This window comes from Lycorma delicatula, chromosome 2 (assembly GCF_047948215.1).
Source record: "Lycorma delicatula isolate Av1 chromosome 2, ASM4794821v1, whole genome shotgun sequence".
NCBI lineage: Eukaryota > Metazoa > Arthropoda > Insecta > Hemiptera > Fulgoridae > Lycorma > Lycorma delicatula.
This window is the reverse complement of record NC_134456.1, coordinates 158,053,629-158,078,959: the sequence shown is the minus strand read 5'-3', so window position 1 is coordinate 158,078,959 and position 25,331 is coordinate 158,053,629. Positions and strand designations below refer to the sequence as shown.

General features: G+C 30.5%; 1 protein-coding gene across 3 annotated transcripts in view; it reads right to left on the bottom strand.

The window, feature by feature from the left end:
* Nucleotides 1-11,019, bottom strand: part of LOC142319347 (tudor domain-containing protein 3-like) — an 85,860-nt gene extending 74,841 nt beyond the window's left edge. For all 3 annotated transcript variants that reach the window (XM_075356548.1, XM_075356550.1, XM_075356549.1), the window contains exons 1-5: nt 10,891-11,019; nt 7,972-8,056; nt 5,980-6,045; nt 5,577-5,737; nt 2,839-2,983 (exon numbers count right to left, since the gene is read on the bottom strand). In XM_075356548.1, the coding sequence (XP_075212663.1) occupies nt 2,839-2,983; nt 5,577-5,737; nt 5,980-6,045; nt 7,972-8,056; nt 10,891-10,925 (492 nt within the window). In that variant the 5' untranslated portion in view covers nt 10,926-11,019. The remainder of the gene's footprint in view (nt 1-2,838; nt 2,984-5,576; nt 5,738-5,979; nt 6,046-7,971; nt 8,057-10,890) is intronic.
* Between the last annotated feature and the right edge of the window lie 14,312 nt (nt 11,020-25,331).

Here is a 25,331-nt window from a genome sequence, read left to right as displayed (position 1 = left end):
CCAATTAAGGCTCCAAGCACTTTAATATAGTGGATAGGTACTTGCTGGCATTCAGCGACCTAGGCATGGCAGTGAATTACTGTCTAGACAAAGCAAATTTTAATTTATGGATGTCATATATATTTTTAGTAGTTGACAGGGTGCGCCTACCCATTTTAGTAAATATATGACACGTGAGCGGTTGGAACACATAAGTCGGTGGTGTATGACACCATGCTTAGTCTGCTCATGCTGTTAGGTAAGCTCTAGGAGCTATTTAGGACGCTGTTCACTAAACTGTTTCGATATTCAGTAGCCGCTTGTGGCACAGACATTCGATCTTATGCTTTAGGGTGACCGAATGCTGTGGTGGCAGGAAAACTGCCAAGCAAACCAACCACTCTTGGCATATTGGTCAAAGGAAGGATCTAAATTCTGCCTCAGTCAATCAACTGTAGTGCCTGGGAAGAACATGATGATGAGCCCCATGAATAGTGATGGTCACTGAAATAGCCAAATAGAATGACTTACTGCATTCTTTAGTTGTGGTAGTGATAGGTGCACGTGCATGCGCGCGTGTGTGTGAGATGCTGTCTTTTACTGCACTCCATGGTGAAACAATTTCATGAAATATTTTAAGTAATTTATAAATTAAAACTTAATTATTTTTATAATAAGTATTTCTGTAATATTTCAGTTTGCTTTCATTCATTAAAACATTTGAATTTTAGAATGAATAAAAATCGGGCTTGCAAAAATTCTCCAAATATTTTGTTTGTTACGTCTGCGGAGAATTTACCACAAAATGTCAATGAAAACCAGTATTGAATCTGCTCAAAACTGGTTATAAACATTATTTTGTTAAACTATCCTAGTAGTTGAATGAAAAAAAGAGCATTTGACTTTTGGCGTACCTATGATTTAGCAAGAGCCTACTAACCATTATGATGACTGCTATTTTTGCTTAAAAAATGTTACTGGTTTCAATTCAAAACAATAAAAACAGTATTGCATACCCAAATGTTTGTTCAGCTACAAGACCAGTACTTCATGGTGTTGATTTACCAATTCCAATCGCTCAAACTTCTTGGAAAGAAATTTCTGATGCCCCAGAAGGCTCAACTGATGAATTTTCAACTTCAATAGATATTAATTTGCATTCCAGAAGAATCAAAAACTGAACCTTACCTCATCACACAAGCGGAACTGAGGGACCTAATTCATGACTTGTATTTATTGAAACAACATGCGAAACTCCTAGGTTATGTCTTAAAGATTGGAAATTATTAAACAAAGATTTAAAAAATTAAATCCTAATTTTAAATTAAGATTTAAAATCATTAAAATTTCAGTATATAGAAATTGAAATAAAACTTTAGTGATATTCTTTATAAGAGATGATTTAATTCGTTCCTGGCATGATGTTAGGAGGTTAATGTCTGAATTGGATATTGAATATATTATTCATGATTGGAGTTTATTTATATACTCATAAAAAATAAGCTTAACGGCAGTGTTGTTGCATAATTCAAATAAGTTTTCTTCTATACCGGTAATGCATTCTATAGGAAAGAATGAAAGAAACATATGAAAGTATGTCAAAAATTTTAAAATCTGTTAAGTATGACGAACACTCATGGAGAATCATTACTGACCTGAAAGTGATAGGGCTTTAAAAAAAAATCAGTTTACCCCAGGAAAGTTAAATGTTGTCAATATTCCCATTGTCAAAGCAGATCGTATTATTTTACCACCGCTACACATAACACTAGGCCTGATAAAAGATTTTGTAAAAGCATTAGATAAAGATGGAGACGGCTTTAAATATTTAGCTGAGGTTTTTTCAAAATTAAGTGAGGCCAAATTAAAAGATTCATTGGGGCACAAATAAAAAAATTAATTTGTGAAATATAATTGACAGCACACTGAATCCTAAAGAACTAGCAGCATGGAAAAGGCATTCAAAGATGTTGTTACTGGTTTTCTTGAAAACAAAAAAGCTGAAAACCATAATCAGCTTATAACTCTTAGTGAATTAAAAAAATTTAGGCTGCAGAATGTCATTGAACTTCATTTTTTACATTCTCATTTGGACTATTTCCCTTTAAACTTGGATGACATCAGCGTTGAACAAGGAGAAAAGGTTCCACCATGACATATTGCAGATGGAACATTATCAAAAATAAATTACAATAAATGTAAATGTCTGCAAAATAAAAGTAGGAATTTAGTTGTAATTATTATTATTAATATTTTTGAATACTATTATTTAAGAAGTTTCTCAATATTTTAAACAGTCATAACTAAAAATCTGAGCTTGATAAAGAAAAACTGATTTCATTTTAAGATTCAACATAAAAAATACATTCTAATTCACCTACATTTATCTCAGTTCCAATTTTTTTTTTTGGCCTGTTATTAATCTTCAATTTTGCATTTTTAAACAAGGTTTGAAGGTAAAAATTTTAAGTCACTATTCAATCAGTAAAGTAGTGAAACAGATCAGATGGTAAAAACCTATTTACCAGTGACATAAGATTTAAAAGTATGAAAAAATATATAACTTTTTATTATTCACACTTTCTGCTTCCTACTCCATAAGCAAGGGATGAAAATTATAAAATAACTAAACAAAAAATAATTAGATTTATTTTATATATTTGATACAACATATTTTCATGCAACAAACATACCAAACAATAACCCAGTAATACTCAATTCTGGGGTTAAACCTAACCTACAGTGTGAATCATAATCCAGTATACACAATTCTGGGGTTGAATCTAACCTACAGTATAATATGTATAACAATAAAAGATAAAAACATTCATGACAAAGTACACTAATATAAACATTTACCCTATGCAGTTCCCATTTTTCAATTAGCTGTGGCACAACACCTCCAAGAACTTGAGTAGTTGAATCCTGAAGTAATAACATGCCATTGGACAATGACAATATTTCTCCTTTCAAAAAGATTTTTGTTCCAGGAGGGGTATTTAAACTGCAATAAAAACCAAAAATTTTTTTAAATAATTTTTATCACTCTATTAAACTAAACTTAGTAACTTCACAGCTACAGCAGATCATAAACCCAAACCAAAACTAATAGACATTTACTTATGTCACACATACACTTATGACATTAATGTCACACATTATAAAGAAATTTCTCAACAAGAAATCTGATATTACCAGTCTATATTTAGAGTTTTCTGTAGCACATCTTGACTTTGATCTCCTGCCATTAAAGAACTACTGCATCAATTCCAGTCATTATTTTTGTATAAATGTACCCCTTTTTAATAAGAAAGAAGCCGTAATAAGGAAGAGAGTCTGACAAGGATGTTCCCTATCCCAGTTAATTTTTAATCTTTACATAGAACTAGCAGTTAATGATGTTAAAGAACAATTTAGATCCAGAGTAACAGTACAAGGTGAAAAGATAAAGATGCTACGATTTGCTGATGATATATTAATTCTAGCTGAGAGTAAAAAGGATTTAGAATAAACAATGAACAGCATGGATGAAGTCCTATGCAAGAACTACCGCATGAAAATAAACAAGAACAAAACGAAAGTAATGAAATGTAGTAGAAATAAAGAAGATGGATACTGAATGTGAAAATAGGAAGAGAAAAGCTTATGGAGGTAGAAGAATTTTGTTATCTGGGAAGTAGAATTACTAAAGATGGATGAAGCAAGAGTGATATGAAATGCCGAATAGCACAGGCGAAACCAGCTTTCGGTCGAAATATTATTTGTTGACATCAAAAATTAATTTAAATGTCAAGAAAAGATTTTTGAAAGTATATGTTTGGAGAGTCGCTTTGTATGGAAGTGAAACTTGGACAATCAGAGAACCTGAGAAGAAAAGATTTAGAAGCTTTTGAAATGTGGTCCTATAGGAGAATGTTAAAAATCAGATGGGTGAATAAAGTGACAAATGAAGAGGTGTTGTGGCAAATTGATGAAGAAAGAAGCATTTAGAAAAATATAGTTAAAAGGAGAGACAGACTTATAGGCCACATATTAAGGCATCCTGAAATAGTCGCTTTAATATTAGCAGGTCAGGTAGAAGGAAAAAATTGTGCAGGCAGGCAACGTTTGGAATGTGTAAAACAAATTGTTAGGGATGCAGGTTGTAGGGGGTATACCGAAATGAAACGACTAGCACTAGATAGAGAATCTTAGAGAGCTGCATCAAACCAGTCAAATGACTAAAGACAAAAAAAAAGAAACCCTCCTTTTTATTAACTTATAACCTGAAATCTTCTTTAATTGTATTGACATTTATAGAATTAATGAATTGTAATGAATGTAAATAAATATATATATACTGGTAAAACTAATTGGTTATGAAGCAAAGAACCTATACTAAAACACACACACACACACACAACCACACAATGTTTTTCTTATTAAACAAAAAAAAAAAAGATCCTTTAAAACTAGATTTCTTGAACATTAGAGAAATTGCAAAAATAATAAATTAGGTTTATCTAATTTGCAAACCATCTAATAAACAATTAACATTCTATATCTGATATTAACACAAATTTATAAATATTAGAAATTAATAGATGACAAAAACCAATTATATTAGAAAAATATTAAACTTATAAATACAAAAAAAATTTCAATTTTATAAACCATCTGACAGTGTTTGAGGCAGACAGTCTTATAAAAACAGCAACAGATTGCAGCACTAATGAATTAATATTCAATTTTCATAATAATATTACAGTAACATAACATTACATCAAGTGCATTGTTTATTTTAATTTTTAATCTCTTTATTTAATATGCAGTTTAATTAAATGTATTCAAACATGACTGAGGATGCAAGCAAGATCCCACGAAAGAACTTTCAAAATAAAATTATGAAAAGGTAAGTCTTAGCTCAATATTCTGAACTAGGTGGTTTATAATAATAGAATTTAAAACATTTTATATATATAAATTTTTTCAAGAAAATTAAACATAAACTAAGCTATTTTACATACAAGAATCATTCAATAACAAAGACACAAATTTCTTTGGGGCTAAAACGGTTTAATTAATCACCGTGACATTTTCTCATTTTTCAACATAATCTACAGAAATATTATCCCACTTCTGAATCTCCTTACTTATGCCAGCTCCAAAGTAACCTTTGTATTGATGTTTGTGGCTATATGTAAGATTACTGACAAGAATCATATATGTAAAAAACCTAGAGGAGCAATTAAAAATCAAAGTCTATTTTGTAACACCATATTACACCAACCAAAGACTAATAAACAACTGCTCAGGTTCTGTAAGGGATCAAAATTGCTAATAACCCACACCCAACAATGCAACTCACGATGAATTTTAATATCGCCAATAACATAGTACATCGGTAACCACACTATCTCAATAAGTAACTAAATATGCAACTCTGCTTTGGTTGGTTGATTGGTTTAAAAAGTTAAGGATAAACAAACTTTTAACCAGAATGTTTTGAAATCTTCTAATTTTTTTCTGTTGCTAGAAAGTTTCAAAACTTAACTCATCTTTGTATTTTACAAACAAATTATCTGTCAATAAGCCATAATTAAATTTTTTAAATGTACCTCAAAGATGTTATCGGTTCGAGTTCTATTGCTTGACATACTGTATGACCATCAGTCAAAGCAATTTTCAGCATTCTTGGTGCACCATGAGATTCTTCATTAGATTTTGGGGCAGACACATTTCTTACTTTCTGTATCTGGACAATAATATTTCCTGAAATCTAAACAGAATTCTAATAATTAGAAACCACAAGGTACAAAGTAGTAAAGTAATAACTAATGTATTAGAAAAGAAATAAAATAATTGTATACAATAAAACTAAAGTTAATATTTTTACAAAAATTAAAAATAAATATTAGAAATAATAAAATAATGCTGACGGCAGCAGCAGAAAAATAAACAAAAACATTACTCTAATCAAGAATAATACAGGAACAAAATCTAAATAAAAATTTTACTCACACACTCCAATTTTCCTTTGGCAATGTCTTCAGGAAAACATGAGGCTCCAATTTCTCTTATATCAAACTATAATAAAAAAATAAATAAAATATATATAAAATAAGAACACAAAATATTCATATCCAAATAGATCACTACACAAATAATAGAAATGAACTATAAATATGCTGATAAAACATTTAAATCACAAATATTCCATATTATAATTCTTCAGGTAAAAACAACTATTTTACAATACTATGGTATTATTGCTTAAAATAGAACAAACCAATCGATCATAAAAAAAATGGCTCATGTAGAATACCTTCGGAAGTGAAGAGACCACAATTAAAGTTATTTACTCTGTTCAAATAATGTTCACCACAAACAGTCCTTGTGGTAAAGTGAAAACTTTACAAGCAGGGCTGCACGTCATCTCCATTTCATTTGTCCAGAGGACTAAAGGTATCCAAAACTAACACCTTACATTAAGAGAACTAGTTAATATAATTTAATATTTTTTTAATAAACACACCAATTCACCAATTTAATGAACATTAGTTAAGTTCAGTGTGTTCATCTTTTGTAGCTCAGCAGACATCTAGACGATAATCTAACTCTTGCCAGTTGTAAAGGAGGATCTGGAGCATTAATAGACCAATAGCTTAAACAATTTGCTCTTTTAAATTGTCCAAATCTCGAACTTTACTTTGGTTAATACAACTTTAAATAAATCCCCAAGCACAAAAGTCCAAAAAAATAATAACTGGAGATCTAGCTGGCCATGCAGTTGAACCTCCTCGTCTGATTCAACATCCAAGTAAAGTGTTGTTCAAGAACATGGTAACATCTCGATGAAAGTGTGGTGGAGCACCATCTTGTTGAAAACTGAAGTCTGCAAGAATCTGAGGAACAGCAACGTTCTCAACCATGTCAGGGTACGTATGTTCTGACACAGTGGGCTCCATGAAAAAAACAGACCAAGAATACCATTTTTTGTGGTTCTAACCAGACATTGACTTTTAGTATGTTTCACTTTTGATTACTCAACTGGTTTTTTTCAGTACCCCAGATTTAACAATTGTGTCCATTAACTTTTCCACAATATGAAAAGTTGCCTCATCACTAAATAACAATGTATTAGGATAATTAGAATTGTTTTCAACATGATTATTATCTCTGCAGTATTATTAACAGTGCAAAATGATATCATAGGTGGTGATCATTTGGTTTAATGTGACAAAGTTATAACTTGCATGCTCATGAACAAAGCTGCTTACAAAACATGTCATGAACAATGGAACAAGGAATTTGCAGTTCATTAACTAGCCTGCCTAACCTTCCAGGACTGGTAGTAAATCCACACTGACAAGTTTGTGAAACCAAGCTTCCATCTTTTAAAGTTGTATCCAAATTACAAATAGACTTGGATGTAGGATGATTGATATTCCATTCAGTTCATACATAACATTGAACACGTTTAACTGATTAAAAATCTGCTAAACAAAGCATGTACTGAACCTTCTGTTTTGGGGTCCACATCTCAACTAACTACTACTGATTACAATCGCATTGTGAGTCAGCTTGTTTGCAGACATGTATTCTGCTGATTTGAGAGTATACAGAAGAGATTAAGTCTAAGAGATTAGGATGACTGATTTTCTAAATATAGGCCATTACTTTTGGATACCTTTAGCCTGGACACTCTGTATTTATCAGTAATTCATAATTTTTGTTTATTTTATAAACATCTTTTTTTTTTTTTAAATCATACAACTTATTTCATGAAAACTTAATTTCACACACATAAAAAACTGATTTCATTCAAATTCCTCAATAATAAAAATCTATTTCAGAATTGTAATTTTTAAGTTTTCAACTAGATTAAAAAATTTAGATGAAAATAAGTAGCAATAAAAACTAAAATGTATTCAAAAATTAAAAGAAACAAATATTTAAAAATTATATCTACAATATATTTTCTTACAGATGAAGTGGTTGAAATTTACTTACATTAAGTGCTTTTGAAATAATAGTTTTAACATTTTTAATACTGCCATTCTCACTAACTTTATTTACACCATCATTGGATAAGTACCTAGAAATAAAAATAAACAGATTTATAAAGTAATATTAAACAAACAAAAAAATGCTTACAATTAAGACAATAGTATGAATGTAATACAAAGAATGAAATGCACCCATTTTTTTAATAATGGATACAGTTTTCTAATACAATGTAATCCATAAAAAGAAAACAAATTTAAACAACTCACATCATTCCTCTTCTACGTTTCATTGTTAAAAAATAAACTAATGTCCTTCTTTAATGCATTTAGCTAATAAACACTAATTACAAATTAACAAAATTTATTAAATTAACAAATTTCTAGCCAGATTTTTTTTTTAGTTTCTTAATTTTTTTCAATTGGCATGTATCCCGAGTGTATTGACACAAGCCATTCAGAAAATGTTTAATAGCTTATTTATAGGAACTATTTTTTTTTTTAAATCAATATTCCATCAAACCAGATTATTTACTTGTTTTATTTTTATTTTAACATTTGGTCTTTTGTCGCACCATTGCCCCTATCATTTCACTGCATTTCAAGCTGGTGTAAAGCAGCCAATTGGGGAGACTCATTATTTTGTTAATGGTAAGCAGAGAAGGTGTGGTAATGACCACACCTTCTCTCTTTTTCTGTTTAGCCTCTGTAACCACCGTAAGGTATTACTTCAGAGGATGAATGAGGATGATACGTATGAATGTGAATGAAGTATAGTCTTGTACAGTCTCAGATCAACCATTACTGAGAAATGTGGTAAATTGAAATCCAACCACCAATATTCCATGATCTAATATTCAAATCCATATAAAAGTAACTGCCTTTACTAGGATTTGAACCTTAAAATTCTTGACTTTGAAATCAGCTGATTTGTAAGTTAACCACTAGACCAGCTTGGTGGGCATGCTACCACAACTTGATCAAAATTATCATAATTCTGAACATTCTGAATATTCATATGGTTGGGCTATCTTACCATAGCCTAACCCTAATGATCATAAACTTACTATCACTGCTGTTATGACTATAAAAGAGCATGCCATCGACAGGAAGACTCAAACAAAAAAGTTAGCAAAACAACCTTACTGCTGAGGAAAAGAACTGCAGGACTGGAAAAGCATGCAAAAAATTGTATGTTATCCTAAATCACGACTTTACTTAAAGATTCAAAAAATACAATGTTCATGGCTATGTCTAGAAAATAGTATCTTCTCAAAATCCCATAAATAAAATCTAAACCCATCAAAAGACGAACATTTTGAAAATGTAGGCAAATTAATCTGTAAAGACAATAATTGCAATTTATATGTATGGCAAACAAACAGAAAAATAAAAATTAGAATAAAGGGGTATTGAGCTCATAAAGAAGACCAAAGAAACAGGCTATACCCCAACAATGCCAGGAAATTGGTCATAAAATTAGGTAATAAGAAAAAAATTAATTAATTTAAAAAATGATCATTATGTATGATTTATATTCTTATTTCTTCAATAAATTATATTTCCAAATTGTAACAACTTCAATTTCAATTAGTCACATTTTTAAAATACTTTTAGAAAAATTTTTTCTTCTGCTCGGAATACACAAGTCTGTAAAATATTTTATAATATTAGTACATACTTCAGTTCAAGTCAATAATAAATTTTCAGAGCTCATTTCCACAACCTTGAACTCAATGATAACTAGAATGGATACAAAGAGTTGTTTATATTGCCCTGTGCATAACAACCACAAACAATCTGGAAGTGGGTGAAGACCTTAAGGCTGGATATGCAGTCAGAACATCAACCAAGAACTGAAACTGATAATTCAGTAATTACTGAAGCAAAAAAAGCCAATACACTTCAAGAAATTTCAGTAAAAAAAAAATATATATATATATTTATATAAACAAAAAATAATATTGAAAAAAAAGATTTCACTACAGATGTTTCCATGGACTTAATGTATTCATGCAAGTTAATGTATTCATTAATATTAATTATTTGGCATAAATTAAAGGATTTTATCCAATACACACAATTTTTGTACCATATGTTAAAAATAAAAATACGTTTACAAAAGAAAATTGCAATACATCAGTCAGAAAGTAAAAACTTGCTTTTAAAGGTAACTCAGTAGTTAACCTTAAGATAACAAACAAACAACTAACTCTTAATTTCATCATTACTATTGTTTGGTATTATTTTTTTTTCAAAATGGTATGACATCAGGATTAAACTTTAAAGTAGACCTCAGCCTAATCTTGTTAAAGATCACACTACTAAATAGTAATAAAATTATATTCTCAGAAAAGAACATACCTATAGTAATTCACTGTAAAAGAATAATAATCAATTTGAGGCAATTTTTAAGTTATACATTTTTAAAAATGAATAGAAATACAACAAACATTCTTGTTGGAAGCTGGTTCAATAATGTAAATTTACAAGCTTCTACATGTACAAAAGGTAAAAACACCATTACTTTTACATAACTACCAACAAACAAGTGGACAATAATTAGAGATTGCAAAAATGACACGTTTAATATACTTTCTACCTATCTTGAAATTTGAAAAGTTTTATAATTCATCTTTATGTAAATAAAGGTACAGGCTGAAATTAGAACGTAAAATTTCTCTGACTACAGTTCAAGAGGAATAAAATGGAGGGCAGAATATACTTAAATTACTTAAAAATATCATAATTAAAAAAAAAAAAAAAAAAGCAATAATTTATAAAATTGGTTATTTATATACGAGAAACAAGAAGTTTGGTTATGTAGCCGCGCCGTAGGTTATATTTTTAACCAATATAGTCTAATACATTTAAATGAAACACGGTTCGGTAAATCATCAGGGTATTAAGAGATATAAAAACATACCATCCATCTTCTTTTAAAAACTGAACAGTATCCATCACGAAAACAATTCACACATATCAGCAATTCACTAAATTCGGACATAAAATATATTTCAGGTTGATTAACACACAAACAAAAAAGCATCGGAACAGTATGTTCGGTTTAACTAATTTTTACAATCGATCATTTCATAAACCTATTCAGAATAGAAAAAAAATAAAGATTTACTTCTACTTTTACTCTCAAACTACTAAAATACTTAGGATGAAATAGAAATTGATCATTATTGTCAGTCTAATTTTATTATAAGTAATTGTATTTTAATAACAAAAGCGAGGGCGCGAAACTTTAAGATGGCAGTTTTTTCAAATGATTCTGGGTAAAACTATAATTTTTTTTTAATTTGTTCGGGCTACTTTATTTACAATTTTATAATAGGCATCTAGTTGAAGTGATTTATAAATCACATGGTTTCTTACGTAAGTTACAATTTCGAAAATAAATCAAATTTCGATTACTTCAACCTGTGTTTCAGAGGAGTGGGTTTTTAGCATCTGAAAAAAGTAATTTTGTTACGGCAAACACTTAAGCTGGTCAGTACAAAATCTTTGATTATTAATGTGATACACTCATCCTAGGTAAAAATTTACCATTTCTCAATGGATTGAGCAGGAGAGCCACCTACTATATGGTATTTTTTTTTTGGGTGGGATTTGTGGGCAAAAAAACGCTTTCGTGTTATTGTCTACTGAACATATTATGTTTATTGTAAAAAAAAAGGATAAATGTTAAAAAATGGACAATTGAAAAATTAATTAAAAACTGAAAACCCAAAATTACATCTTCAAAGTAAAAAGCCTGTAATGCATGCTAAAAGTGAAATAAAAGCACAAAGATTTATCACATTATATATCAAAAGAATAAAATCGGCCATCTCCTTTACAGCAAATTGCATTAATATTTGGAACACACAACAGTAATTTATATATTTGAATATAAACAAACGGCCTTAAGAAATTGGATTAGCTGGCATTTCTCCCACCACCACCTCATTTGGCCACCCTAAAGCATAAGACTGAATGTTTGTGCTTCAAAAGGCTACTGTACCTTGAAACAATTTAAGCGGCCTAGTTCCTAGTAGCTTGTGGAGCTAACCTAATGCGTGAATGGTAAAAGCATGGTCTATTACACCAGTTGCTTTTGTGTCCAGTCGTTCACATGTCATATATTTTCTAAATGGGTAGGCGCACTCCGTCTTATAATAAAATATATGAAATTCATAAATTAAAATTTACTCATCGAAATTATAATACATAAATAAGGACAGCAATTTGTTGCTTGGTCTAGGTCACTGTATGCCTCAAATACCTCCTGACCATTCTTTACAGCTGCTTGGAGCTATTAACTGGTTTCCGATCATTACTCAAGGGTAGCTTCTTCCAGCAATGTAGTCAAAATCTTCCCTTAGGTAAACTACTGATGCAGATTGAACATCACAACTGTATCAAGTTCTTGATGCAGTTGTGCGACAATGCAGCTCACTCCACACAGACACACCACTTATGAATGGCCAATTTTTGCCTTGCCTCTAAGTTCCAGGGTGACCCCCAGCTCTGCCCCCCTCAAGAGCAAGGCAGACATGCATCATATGTACATTTGACTGGACCTTTCCACAGACACAGCTCACCAGTTGCCAGGTAGGACCTGTACAGATATTGTTTCAAATTTGCATGATTGATGAGCACCTGGGTCCCCATTGCATTTAAAAAGATAATAGAGTTTAAAGAGATTATTTTTATGTTTTAAAGAATTCTAATAACAGGTGTATCTTTTAATTTTTGAATGACAAAGTGTTTTTAACACCTTTTATTACAGGTGATTTGTGTCCTTCTATAATACAAACTTTTATTTTCATTGTAAGCTTTGAAAATTGATGTACCTATTTAAAGCATGCTCATTCTTTAAGTACTATTAAAATTATATACAAATAGTAAAACAGACATAGGTTGAGATAATGGGCACAAATTTAAATAAACCAAGCTACTGAAGAAGCTTTATCATTGTTATTATTATTATTATATATATTTTTTTTTTAATGCAAAGGTAGGATGAAATAAAATATCTAACAGTTTTTGCAGATTTAACTCCTTTAATTTATACAATAAATAGATATTGCTGTCTATGAATAATTATGTTACTCATCTACATATATACAAATATTGTGGTACAATAGAATTTTCTACAATGTTTTGAGAAATGATTACCTGATTTTAACAAATGATATTTAACCTTTTTTTATATATTTCACTCATTCGAATCCTACTCATATTGCTATTTCTTAACAGAACTTGATTTGGTCAACTCAAAATATTAACACAAGAAAAATGATGTTCTTAAATACAATGTGCTCTCTGTTTTAGCTTTAATACACTTTATTACCTCATCTAATTATATTTTTATCTGGTTAAATTTATACCAATAACCAACCTCAAGTTTCAATAAAATCTGGTTAAAATTTCATTCATAGTGACCCAGCATCAGTTTATGAAGTTTCAGCAAACATACATTTTTATATATACACTATTATATAAAAAAGAAGAGGTGTTTTTGTTTTTTTTTCAGGATAAACAAAATAACTACAAGATCACTCACAAATTTTTATCCATGTTTCTATGAAGGTATAACTAAGAAGGTTTTCAGATATATTTCATCTTGAAAAAAATATATATATACATATAGTAGTGGAGATTTACTGGTTGAAGTACAAACTAATGAAATTAATTAATGAATTGCGAACTGTGAGTCTCTATCACTATATGAGCTGGGTTTGAACTAAATAATTTGAATCAGTCAAATGAGTAATATTACAAAAATAATAGAATTAAATGTATATTAAATAAAATAATATTATTTAAAAAAATTTCTGTTTAACAATAATGGGCTTCTTGTGGGTACTGCGGGTGAGGTATGCGACCACCTCGTGAAAGGCTAGACCAATCATCAACTGGTAACAAATGGAGTGCCCCTGCGGCACTGTTTTGGTAGGTGCGATGGTGTACTCTTATAATATCTCTGCAAAAAATCATTCCATTATCAAAATTCAAACGGATATTTGTTAGTATGTTGAAGGCTAACATTTGCATGCATCAGGTACACTCTCAATCTAACAGATCACGGTTATTCGGAAGTGTATATATATAAAAATTTGTCTGTTATCTCATCACATGAGAACCAACCTACCAATTACTTTCAGATTTGGAGGATACATTCTTGTCATTCCAGGGAAGGTATTAAGCCATTGAGCAAGGCCCTAGCTTCCTTGACTGTTAAGATATTAAAAATATTCATTATCTCTTCACCTCCAAGAAGGGTGAAGTTGTGAATTAAAGATATTCATTAAGGAAAAAATAAACTAATCCTTTTACTTCATTATTTTATTTCTGCCACCATGGCAAAGAAATTAGTTATGAATCTTTCGTTTTCAAAGGAGTGTATACTCTAGTTACTGTAGTTACTATTATTCTATCTTTTGTAATTTAGTTTCTTTTTCAGGTCTCTATAGAGCCTTAATACTATAATTATTATTTATCAGTATTATTCTCACAACCATAAAGATAACGTATAGTGTGGGGGTTCAGAGGGTGAGTTCTCTGACTAGATGGGAATGACAAGGGAAGCAAGCTCTGTGAGTGTCCAGGGCACCAGTCCCCCTTGCAAATTGGGATTGGCAAGCAAAATGAGCTCTGTGACCATGGGGTAGGCCCCAAGGAGTCCATGAGTTGGCTCTGGGATTCACCTGAGCTCCGAGGGTCCAAGTTCTGACTAGATGGGCCGGCTAGTATTCAGATAAACATATGCATAATACATATATATATATATGTCTATGGTATTACACAAAGAAGAAGTTTTTTTTTGTTCAGGATAAACAAAAAACTACCAGATCAATCACAATCAAATTTTTATCTATGTTTCTCTTGGCATAACTAAAAAGATTTGTATATACATTTCATCTCGAAAAAACATTAAAAACAATAATAAAAAAACACGTTAGGAAGATAATGCTTTACTGCCTCCTTACATAATATGCTGACTCTCCACTAGGCGGCAAATATATTGCACCCAGGTAACAACATTTACATACTATATTGGCTCTCAGCTAGGTGATGGACATGTTGCGCTAAATTCAGTCTACTTAGTCACGAGACCATAAGCTGCCGATAATTGTTAATTATTGAATATCAGACAATTTTAATCCTTTTCTCTGATATACGTATAGTAGTTAGGTTAATGTAGTTTGATCCAATTTCTCAGGTAACATAAAAATATATTGGTTCTGTGATAGGCGACAAATATTTGATTATTCAAATTTATTTATTTATCTAACTATTTTGGCGGTATTTGTTAAGCGATAAATATTTGATTATTAAAATTTATAAAATTAAATAAATAAAATTAATAAATAATATGTAAATAAAAATGAAAATATAAATTAAATTAATCAACGCTCAGAAATCAAATTAAATAATCTATAAATTAATTGTAAACGGAGTGCTTTTAGCGAGAGAGTCGTGAATGGAGTTGTGTGTAACGGGTCTCTCAGGCTAAATAAAGAATCCTTTTTTACTTCCTTATACAAAGTGAAGTAAGCGATTGCGAAAAATTTCGGTTTTTAGATTTCAATTGAAATATCCATTTTGACCATCCCAGAATCCATTTTGACTACTTTCGGCGTGACATCTGTTCGTACGTATGTATCTCGCATAACTCAAAAACGATTAGCCTAATATGTTTAAATTTTGGATTTAGGACTGCTGTAACATCTAGTTGTGCACCTTCCCTTTTGATTGAAATCAAATGAACCAAAAGTGTCCAAAAAAGCCCAAAATCCAAAAAAATTTGTATTTTGGACTTTTTTTTACTGCAGTAATAAGCCCTCATTGAGAGCTTTTCACGTGGCACTTACTTTCATTGATTCCAGAGTTATACACAAATGAAATTGTAATTAATGAAATATTTGGATCTTACAAGGGCACATCGGTTCGAATCAGACTTAATTACTTTTTTAAACTTTTTAAAAGAAAAATATCAGAAGTTATTAAATAAAATTTTATGTACTTTTCATTTTAAAAAAATGTGTATATGTAATTTAATAGGCGTGCAAGGAAGTCATATGGTGTCCACATCAGATTGTTTTACTGCTAAATATTAATTAATAATTTCTTTCTTTTATTAATACAATTAAATAAATAATAATAATAAGTAAATAAAAATACAATATAAAATATAAATAAAAATAATCTACGCTTAGAAATTAAATTAAATAATTTGTAAATTAATTTACAATTGACTGCTCTAGCGAAAGAGAGCGTAAACTAAAGTTTTCCTTTTTGCTTTGAGGAAGCAGTGCACAGCCGCCCGAGCCTGGTGTAGCCGCCCGGCGCACCACCATTGGTCCGCCCCGCACCAATAGCAGCTGTGAGTACTTACGACAAAGAAACAAACCCGTGCACCATCAATTTTATAGAGAAAGATTTCAGTGATACATATTTGATATTTAAATTTAATTATTTATTGTTCATCTAGTTTGCCGGTATTTGTTGAGTTCTTTTTCTAAAATCATGCCGAAAGGAAAGAGACGTAATATTGGTAGAAAATCTAGAGATGCGAGGAGAATGTCTACACCGCGTTTACACGAGACTATGGAAGAGCGTGAGGATATACTTTACGATCCTATACAATACAGGAAACCCACTTTAAAGTTCGGATCTGCTTTTGAATATGATTTTCAATTGGTTTTATATTAATATTAAATATTTACAAATTGGTGCAATGATTAAAATATGCAATCATTGTTTTGCAAAAAAATGGAATGATGAAGCATCTGGCATGTGTTGTTCTGGTGGAAAGTTTCATTTCCTACACTTAATGAGCTACCAGAACCAATCAACAGTTTAGTTTTAGGGTATTATCCTTGGTCAAAACATTTTCTCAATAATGTTGGAAAATACAACACTTTATTTCAGATGACTTCTTTCGGTGCTAAACAAATTGTAGAAGGGAAATTTATCCCTACATTTAAAATTCAAGGTCAAGTTTACCATCGCATATGAAGTTTATTGCTAGCACATGGTGTCGACCACCAATTTTTACAAATTTATTTTCTTTCTGATGCTGATCAAACTTTTCTTCATACTAATATTGTTCCCAACTTGAAAAAAGAACTAATAACAGCACTTCAGCAAGTTTTGCTGGAACATAATAATTTGATCAGAGAGTTTAATGCAATATTGACAATAGACCTTTGGTTAACGCAGAAAGATTTTAAATAATTCATGTTGATCGTGTACCTGCTAATCAGCATAGGGGTTGCTATAGTGTTCCTACTACTAATGAAGTTGCATTTTACTGGTTGATAAAGATAAAAGCCCTAGAGATATATAATCTTAAGTAATCATGACGGTCAAATGCAATGTGTGTCTGAGCTTCATCGCTCTTATGATCCTTTACAATATCCCCTTATGTTTTTGAAGAATGAATATGGTTATTATATAAATATTCTACTAAATAATAATGAACAAAATAAAACAGTTTCCTGTGTGCAATTTTATGCTTATCGACTTATGGTTCAATATAACATTGGCAATTTTTTACATTATTACAGAAAATGATTTAATCAATATTATGTTGACATGATGGCCAAAGTGATTACTGAAAGACTAGCCTATATTCGTAATAACAAAAAAGATTACATGCTGATGATTACATTCATCTTCAAGATACTGTGCAACAAGACACCAATGTTAATGCTAATAACATGGATCATAGTGTCATACTTCCCTCATCTTTCACTGCTTCACCACGATATATGCATGAGAAATCTCAAGATGTTACGACATGGGTATCCGGATTTATTTATAACTTTTACATGCAATCCTGAATGGCCAGAAATAAAAAAATGAACTATTCACTGGTCAAAAATTTACTGAGACACAATTTTATATCCAGAGTTTTCCATTTGAAAATGAAGAAACTCCTAGACCTTATTAAAAAAAACATAAATATTTGGTTTGGTCAACTGCTATGCACTAAGTGTCGAGTAGCAAAAACGAGGCTTACCTCATTGTCACATATTGGTATGGTTAGTAATTAAAATATGACCTGACAAAATTGATCTTATATCTGATGAACTCCCAGATAAAAATTTTGACCCATTATTATATGACATTGTTTGTAAACATATGTGTCATGGACCATATGGTGATACAAATAGGTCATCACATGCATGATAAATGGAAAATATTCAAAAATCCTCGAATGTACATTTGTAACACTCAAACTGCAGATGATGGTTACTCGACTTATCGCAGGAGAAGTCCAGAGGATAGAGGTCATACAATAACTTTAAACATGCAAAGTAACATAATTGATATTAATAATAAATGGATGGTCCCACATTGTTCACTATTGTCACATTGCTTTAATGCCCACTTAAATGTTGGATTTTGTAATCTTTTGTAAGCGATTTGATATATCTACAAATATATCTGAACCTTTGGTTCAGATCAAGCAACTAATTCGGTTGAAAATCAAAGAGATGAATTGAATCAGTGCATTAATGGTAGATATATATGTACATCTGAGGCTGATTGGTGATTTTTTGACTTTCCCATACATCTACATTATCCCACTATTGTTCACTTAGTGGTTTATTTAGAAAACTATCAACATATTTATTTCACTGAACAAAATCCCCAACGAGTCCTTGAAAGTCCACAGAAGAGCACTCTTATTACTTTTTTTGAGCTTTGTTAGTCCAATAACTTCTCTAATACACTGTTATATCCTGAAGTTCCTATATACTATACCTATAATAATAACAAGTTTAGCAGAAGAAAGTGCAGAACTGACATCGAAGGATTGCCTGGAATCAAAAAAGATGCTGCTCTGGCTAGAGTATATACAATCCATCCAAACCAAAGTGAATGCTTTCAACTGCGTATTGCATAATGTTAAAGAACCTACATCTTTTAATTACTTGAAAACTGTTGATGGTGTGCTACACCAAACATATAAAGCTGCTTGCCGTGCACTTGGCTTATTGGAAAATGATAATCACTGGAAAGACATGGTTGCTGATCTGTAAGTCTTCGCCTAAATTGAGAGAAATATTTGCAACTATATTAGTTTTTTGTCATCCTGCCCAATGGATGTATTGTGGGAAATGTTCCAAAAATATTTTTGTAAAGATATTTTGTATCAAATCCGACATCAAACTATTTACATTGAGATTACAATTTCAGATGAAATACTGAATAGAGGTCTCATTGAGACTGAAGATATTGTTGTCATTATGTTAAGAAAGAAATACTTATGCAATTTCGGTTTACCAACCAACACATGACAATCAAGAAGCTATTAATGCTTGTGTTACAATGTTAAGACTTTCTTTTGTCGTCGATGAACAGAAAGAATTTGTAAGTATTAATCTTCCTAAATTAGTACTAGATCAACATCAGGCATTTGATGAAATAAATGACAATGTTGCTAGCAACAACCCAAAGATTGATTTCTTAGATGCTCCTAGAGGCACTGGGAAAACTTTCTTAATCAATCTGCATCTTGCTCAAGTTTGCTCAATTAAAAACATTGCAATCGGGAATAGCTGCTACACTTACAAATGGTGAAAGAACTGTACATTCCACTTTTAAGTTACCATTGTTGCATATGGACAAGAATTTGTTTGTTTTATTCGTAAAAATGGTCCACTTGGACAAATTTTGCCACATGCTAAACTTATAGTGTGGGATGAATGTTCAATGATTCATTGAGCTACACTGAAGCCATTGATCAAACCCTTTGAGATATTAGATCATGTGGTAAATTAATGAGTGGTATATCTTTCGTGTTTGCTGGAGACTTTTGGCAAATATTTCCTGTCATTGCAAGAGGAACTAGGGCTGATGTTGTTCAAGCATGCCTTAAATCATCACCCTTATGGAAATTTGTTCTCTTTATTAACTTAAGAACTAATATGAGAGTTCATCTTGCGGGTGGAGATGCTAACTTTCCCTTACATCTACTAAACATTGGAAATGGGACTCTTCCTCACAATGATGGTTGCATTTCTGTTGATGAAAACATGGTATCGTTGTGCATACAATAGATGATCTTATTTCCAATATTTATCCAGAAATTAGTAAGATTTATAAAACCTGTACAAATGTCTTTGCAAAAGCTCTACCATAAAGCTTGAAATATCTCTGCATTTGAAAAATTAATAATATGATTTTAGAAGAAGTTGAAGAGCAAAGGAAGGAATATTGATCTGTAGTCAATTCTGTAATCATAGATATATACATATATAAATATATATATATATATATATATATATATTTATAATATATGTATATATATATATATATATATATATATATATATATATATATATATATATATATATATTAATCTGTATCTATAGAGCTACTTGTCCTGATCAACAGACTCACTGATTCTTCAATACCTAGAAAAAACTACTTAAGATAAATTGATGAAAATTTGTATACTCGTTAAAGGGTTAATATGAGTTAAAGATAACAAATGAAGATATCAATTTGATTTTTGGTGTGTGTAATCTTCATGTGAATACCTAAAAACTAAATTTTAGATTTTTTGAAATTCTAAGTTTAAAGAGTTAAATGGATTTTGAATTTTTTTGAAACCCAGCTATTTTTTTTCTCAGTAACAAATGAAGATACCAACTTTATTTTTAGTATGTGTAATTTTCATGTATCTAAAAAAAAGTTTCTAGATTTTACAAAATTTAACCATAAAAGGAGTGAAGAAAGGTAAAAAATAATTTGAATAATGATGGTAAATTTTCCCCATTTCCAACTACACTAAACGAGATATTTACTAGATTGGGACTTGCAAATATTATTCAGTTAAATATCTAATTGTGATTTTTATGGAATGCAACGATATATGGCGCGGAAGCTCAACCAACCCAGCCAATGTTACTCTATGTGCGATGCAACTAGCTGCATCTGCCTCCAGTTACTTGATTAAAAAACATAAATTCAAAGTAATAAAAAATGAGAAATTAAGTTCAGTCATCTCCTAGTGGTTTTGACGGATAACGCTAAGAACCGGGCAATATACAGTTTTCCCGTATGGTGTATGGGTAACCAGTTATAACTAATATTTTTAAGATAGATGCCGACTGTTTTGAAACCCACATTCCTAGACCACACAAAGTTTCGGGTACTGTATGACCAAACTGTTGCTCTGAAGAAATTACAATACAATGATTTTTTTTTTATAAATTGAGCAGGCTTTAATTTTTATGTGTCATTATTATTCTCACAAGCATGAGTTTAATGAACACAGCAGGGTCCAAGGGGCAGATCCCTCTGGGTAGATGGGAAGGGTGAGCATGATTGGAAATTGAGCTATGACCAGCTAAATATTTCCTGACCACAATGGGAAATGCAAGTTAACTATATAACATAGATGAAGCCGCAATGAGAATGATAGAAATGCATCAAAATTAGTCAATTTAATGCACAAAATTTTTCATAGAATATTTAAATGTTAATGGATAATTGTTATTTCATACAATTACACCCATTCTAAAAAATGGTGCATGTCTTTTCTGCTTTCTTTTTCATCTCGTGTCCTATACTATTGCTGACCAAAGTGCAGGAAATAATTGTGTCTCATGTGGTGGAAAATTCAGCTATGATGGAAAATAATTGGGGTCACAACTCTTCGAGCTGTATGAATATTTTGTTCAAATTATGGTGGATTGTGTGAATTGGTAGCAGCTGGTAGATTATTTCCATATGTGTTCAAGGTTTACCGCAATGGTGAACAAATCCTTATTGACCACCAACATTTGACAGTGTTATCTGTTATGAAGGCAACATCTAGAAACCAACGAGCAAAATATGTTAAAAAGCAGCTTATTCGTTCTAGCACCACAAAAACTGCCAATGTAGTTTATAAGGAAGTCCTGAAATAAAAATATCTGAAATAGTACTTTTCAGTGCTACATTCTAAACAGGCTCTTATCAGGGCCATATACATTTAAGCGTTGGGCAACAAATCGTTATTTATTGTCTATATTCCTTCTATAGTTTTAATAAAAGTTTTTATTTACAATTTTATCAGGATTTAATGAAAATCTAAAAACAATATTCTCGATTAAATAATTTTTATCTATAAATAAACCAATAAGTTTGCTATCAGAAAAATATTGTGGGTTAAGCCACATTGATATCACGAACTAACGCACTATGAGGAATCAGTATTATATGTACTTCATATATATACACACATATACAAAAACATTCTGATTTCTTTATAAAATTGTAAAAATTCATGAATAAATTTCAAAAAAATAATTAACTTCAATTAAACACAAGATTTCCCTTTGCAGACACTTCAATTAATTATAAAAAAATAATGGGTCTTGCAATTAACATAGTATTAAATTAATATCTAGGAAAATTAATAGTTGTTGAGATTTACTTATATAAGATTAAACTATTATGTACAAAATCCCAACTGCCTAAAGCTAGTTTAGCCAACTTTGAATAAATTTGCATTCTCTAAGGAAAACAAGAATTAGTGAAATAGAATTGTTTTTCCCATAACAAAGTATTCAGTTAATCTTCTGTGTTTATTAGATACTAAGTTACTCTGAGGATACAGCATTTACTATATATGTTAATGTATGAATGTTAATAGTTAACAACTTGATCAATTCACAATAAAGCATATCCAAGCAATAAAAATAGACATACTGAGATTTGCAGAGACATATCAGCCATTATAGTAACTAAATATAGTATAAATTACACTTACTATGCTATTTATGAATTACACTATTTCAAAAATGGATGATTACTGTGATCAAGGCCAGATTAAGACCCACAGAGGCTCTAAGATGTTAAAAGATTTTGGTGCTCCATATACAGTATATGTAATTCAAAATGTAAAAAAATAAACCGTAAAATAAAATTTTATTTTTCAAAATGAAACAAAATTTACAGGAAGATGGAAAGTAATATTTATTTTGTTATACTTTCTGATAAGTTTGCAAGCTGCCTTGTAATCAACATCTGGTAGTACTTACTTGGTAGCTACTTCATATCTTTCAAATTCATCTCATGCAGTGCACAATGGGTCAGCTAATAATCCACACAGGTCTGCACATTGTTTTAAGTTTACATTCTCATTTTGTATAACCTGGCTTAGTCAAAGAAAATTTTACAAAATCTCATTCCAAAAATTCAACATAAAAATGAATTCTAGCTCTTGCATCTTACTTACAATATTATCTGCTTCTCTTCTAGTGTCCTTCTTTTGTGACTGGTCTTCAGCTGTACAAGCTGATGCTTCTAAAATTGACTACCAAAGAAAGCAGACCAAAATGAGGCAGAAAAATATTATAATTTCAAACTGAACAAGAAGATTGTCAAAACAATTAAACTGTTGATCTCAAAGAACATTAAACAGAATAAAAAATTAAACTGGGAAAAGTGAAAAATTACATTAATAACTTTTACCTCAAAATTATGAATTACAAAAATAGTTATGCTTAAACATATTAACATATACCCATACTAGTTGATATAGCAGCATGTAAAGCTAAAATGCAGCATTCAGTATGAAGAATGCATGCTTCTTGAGAATGTTTTATAGCATGAGAACTATCTGTAATTGTTGCTACAGCTTCTATGATGTGATTTCTTAGTTCTTGTGAACAAATTTGTGTAAAATTGACTTCATACAACCCAAAGGAAGTTATCTGATGAAATGAAACTGGAAGGCAGACCATGGTGGCCATTTTACTGATGGATTAAATTACTTTATGAATTATTTAAATAATCTCAAACATTGCAAGAGAAGTGATCTGATTCAATATTAATAATAAGCTATATCCCCAGTGTATCTGTAGTTTTGAGAGTTCAGTCAAGTTTGTTTGCAATAAGTGTAAGCACTGTGCTGCTGAAAGCCTTGGTGGTAAGGAAAAGGTTAATGAGAAAAAGGTCTAAGATCACACCACAAATTAAATGAAAAAATATATTGGAAATGTGTTTAAAAAATACATCTGTAAATTTTTAAAGAATGGACAATTACTTCTTTTTTTGAAACACAATTCATCAGTCTCATCATTCTCAGTCTCTTTAGTATTCACCACATGCTTGGTTGAGAAATATTTAATAACATGACAGCCCTTTGGTACTTGAAGTAAGAGATAACTGTATAATATAGAGAATTTTTTTTCTTCAATATGCATTTCTTACAAACCATTGTCAACCAGCATTTACTAGATTTCTTTTCACGGCTTCTCAAGAATGTTTTACAAAGACATTTCTCATATTTTGAAACATTTTATAATTCATACTAAATTCTATTCTGGACAGAAATGCTTTCATATTTGTAAAGTTATATTTCATACAACTTTGAAAGGTTTATATTTTTAAACTATTCTGGACATCTGCCAAGATATTCTTGAATCTCAGCCACTCATTATTAATTACTTTCCACACATTAACAACAGCACATCCATCAACTCTCCAAATGTACACAAATTCATTGTTTCCCATTAAATATAATAGTGCAATATTTTCTCAGTCTGAACTTTAATTTGTGATTTAGTCTTCTCAAGCTTTCATTGAGCTTTCACTTCATTTGGCTTCATGTTAGAACTGGTCAAAGACCCAATCCTCAATCATATCATACATAGGTAGAGCATGAAAATTTATATGGAAAAACAGTGAATGAATGGTATAAATATCATACAATGTTATTTTATGTAATTTAAAACTAAAAATTGCTATTCAACATATCACTAAAATTTATTACTGCAATGCAGGAGTAATATAATATTTATTACAGTGCAAAAAAAAAATTAATATATTTTTTTTTAATAAAGATTTAATATAGCGTAACAAATTATAGTGTATAATTTTACACGATACAATTAGTGTATGATTTTAGAATATAGTTATTTTACTGCATCACATTTTGGGGAAAATAATAAGTCATGGTTTTAGTTGAATATTGTACATTTTCTGGCAATTTAATTTATTGGTTGGAAGTCTTTTAGCAGTTCTGGAGGGAACGTATCATCTTGCCACTTCAAATGTGAAAACAGCTCTTCAAATACTCTTGTTACCTCTGAAATGTTATTAGGTCTTGTTTTTATGTCCACATTAAAAGTGCTTTTGTCTTAGTCAGGCTATTGTTAGCACTTTACAATGATTTTATCATAACAATTGATGCCCAGGATCAACTGTTTTTTGATTGATTCTTTTGAATACAACTTGAATTTCTGAGATACATTAATACCTTTAAATGTTTCTATAAGCTGTTGGTTTTCATTGCATTTTTTCAGTCTTGTTGATTTCATTTTCTGCTGGAATGTATGGTCTCAAATATTTTCAAGATTTCCT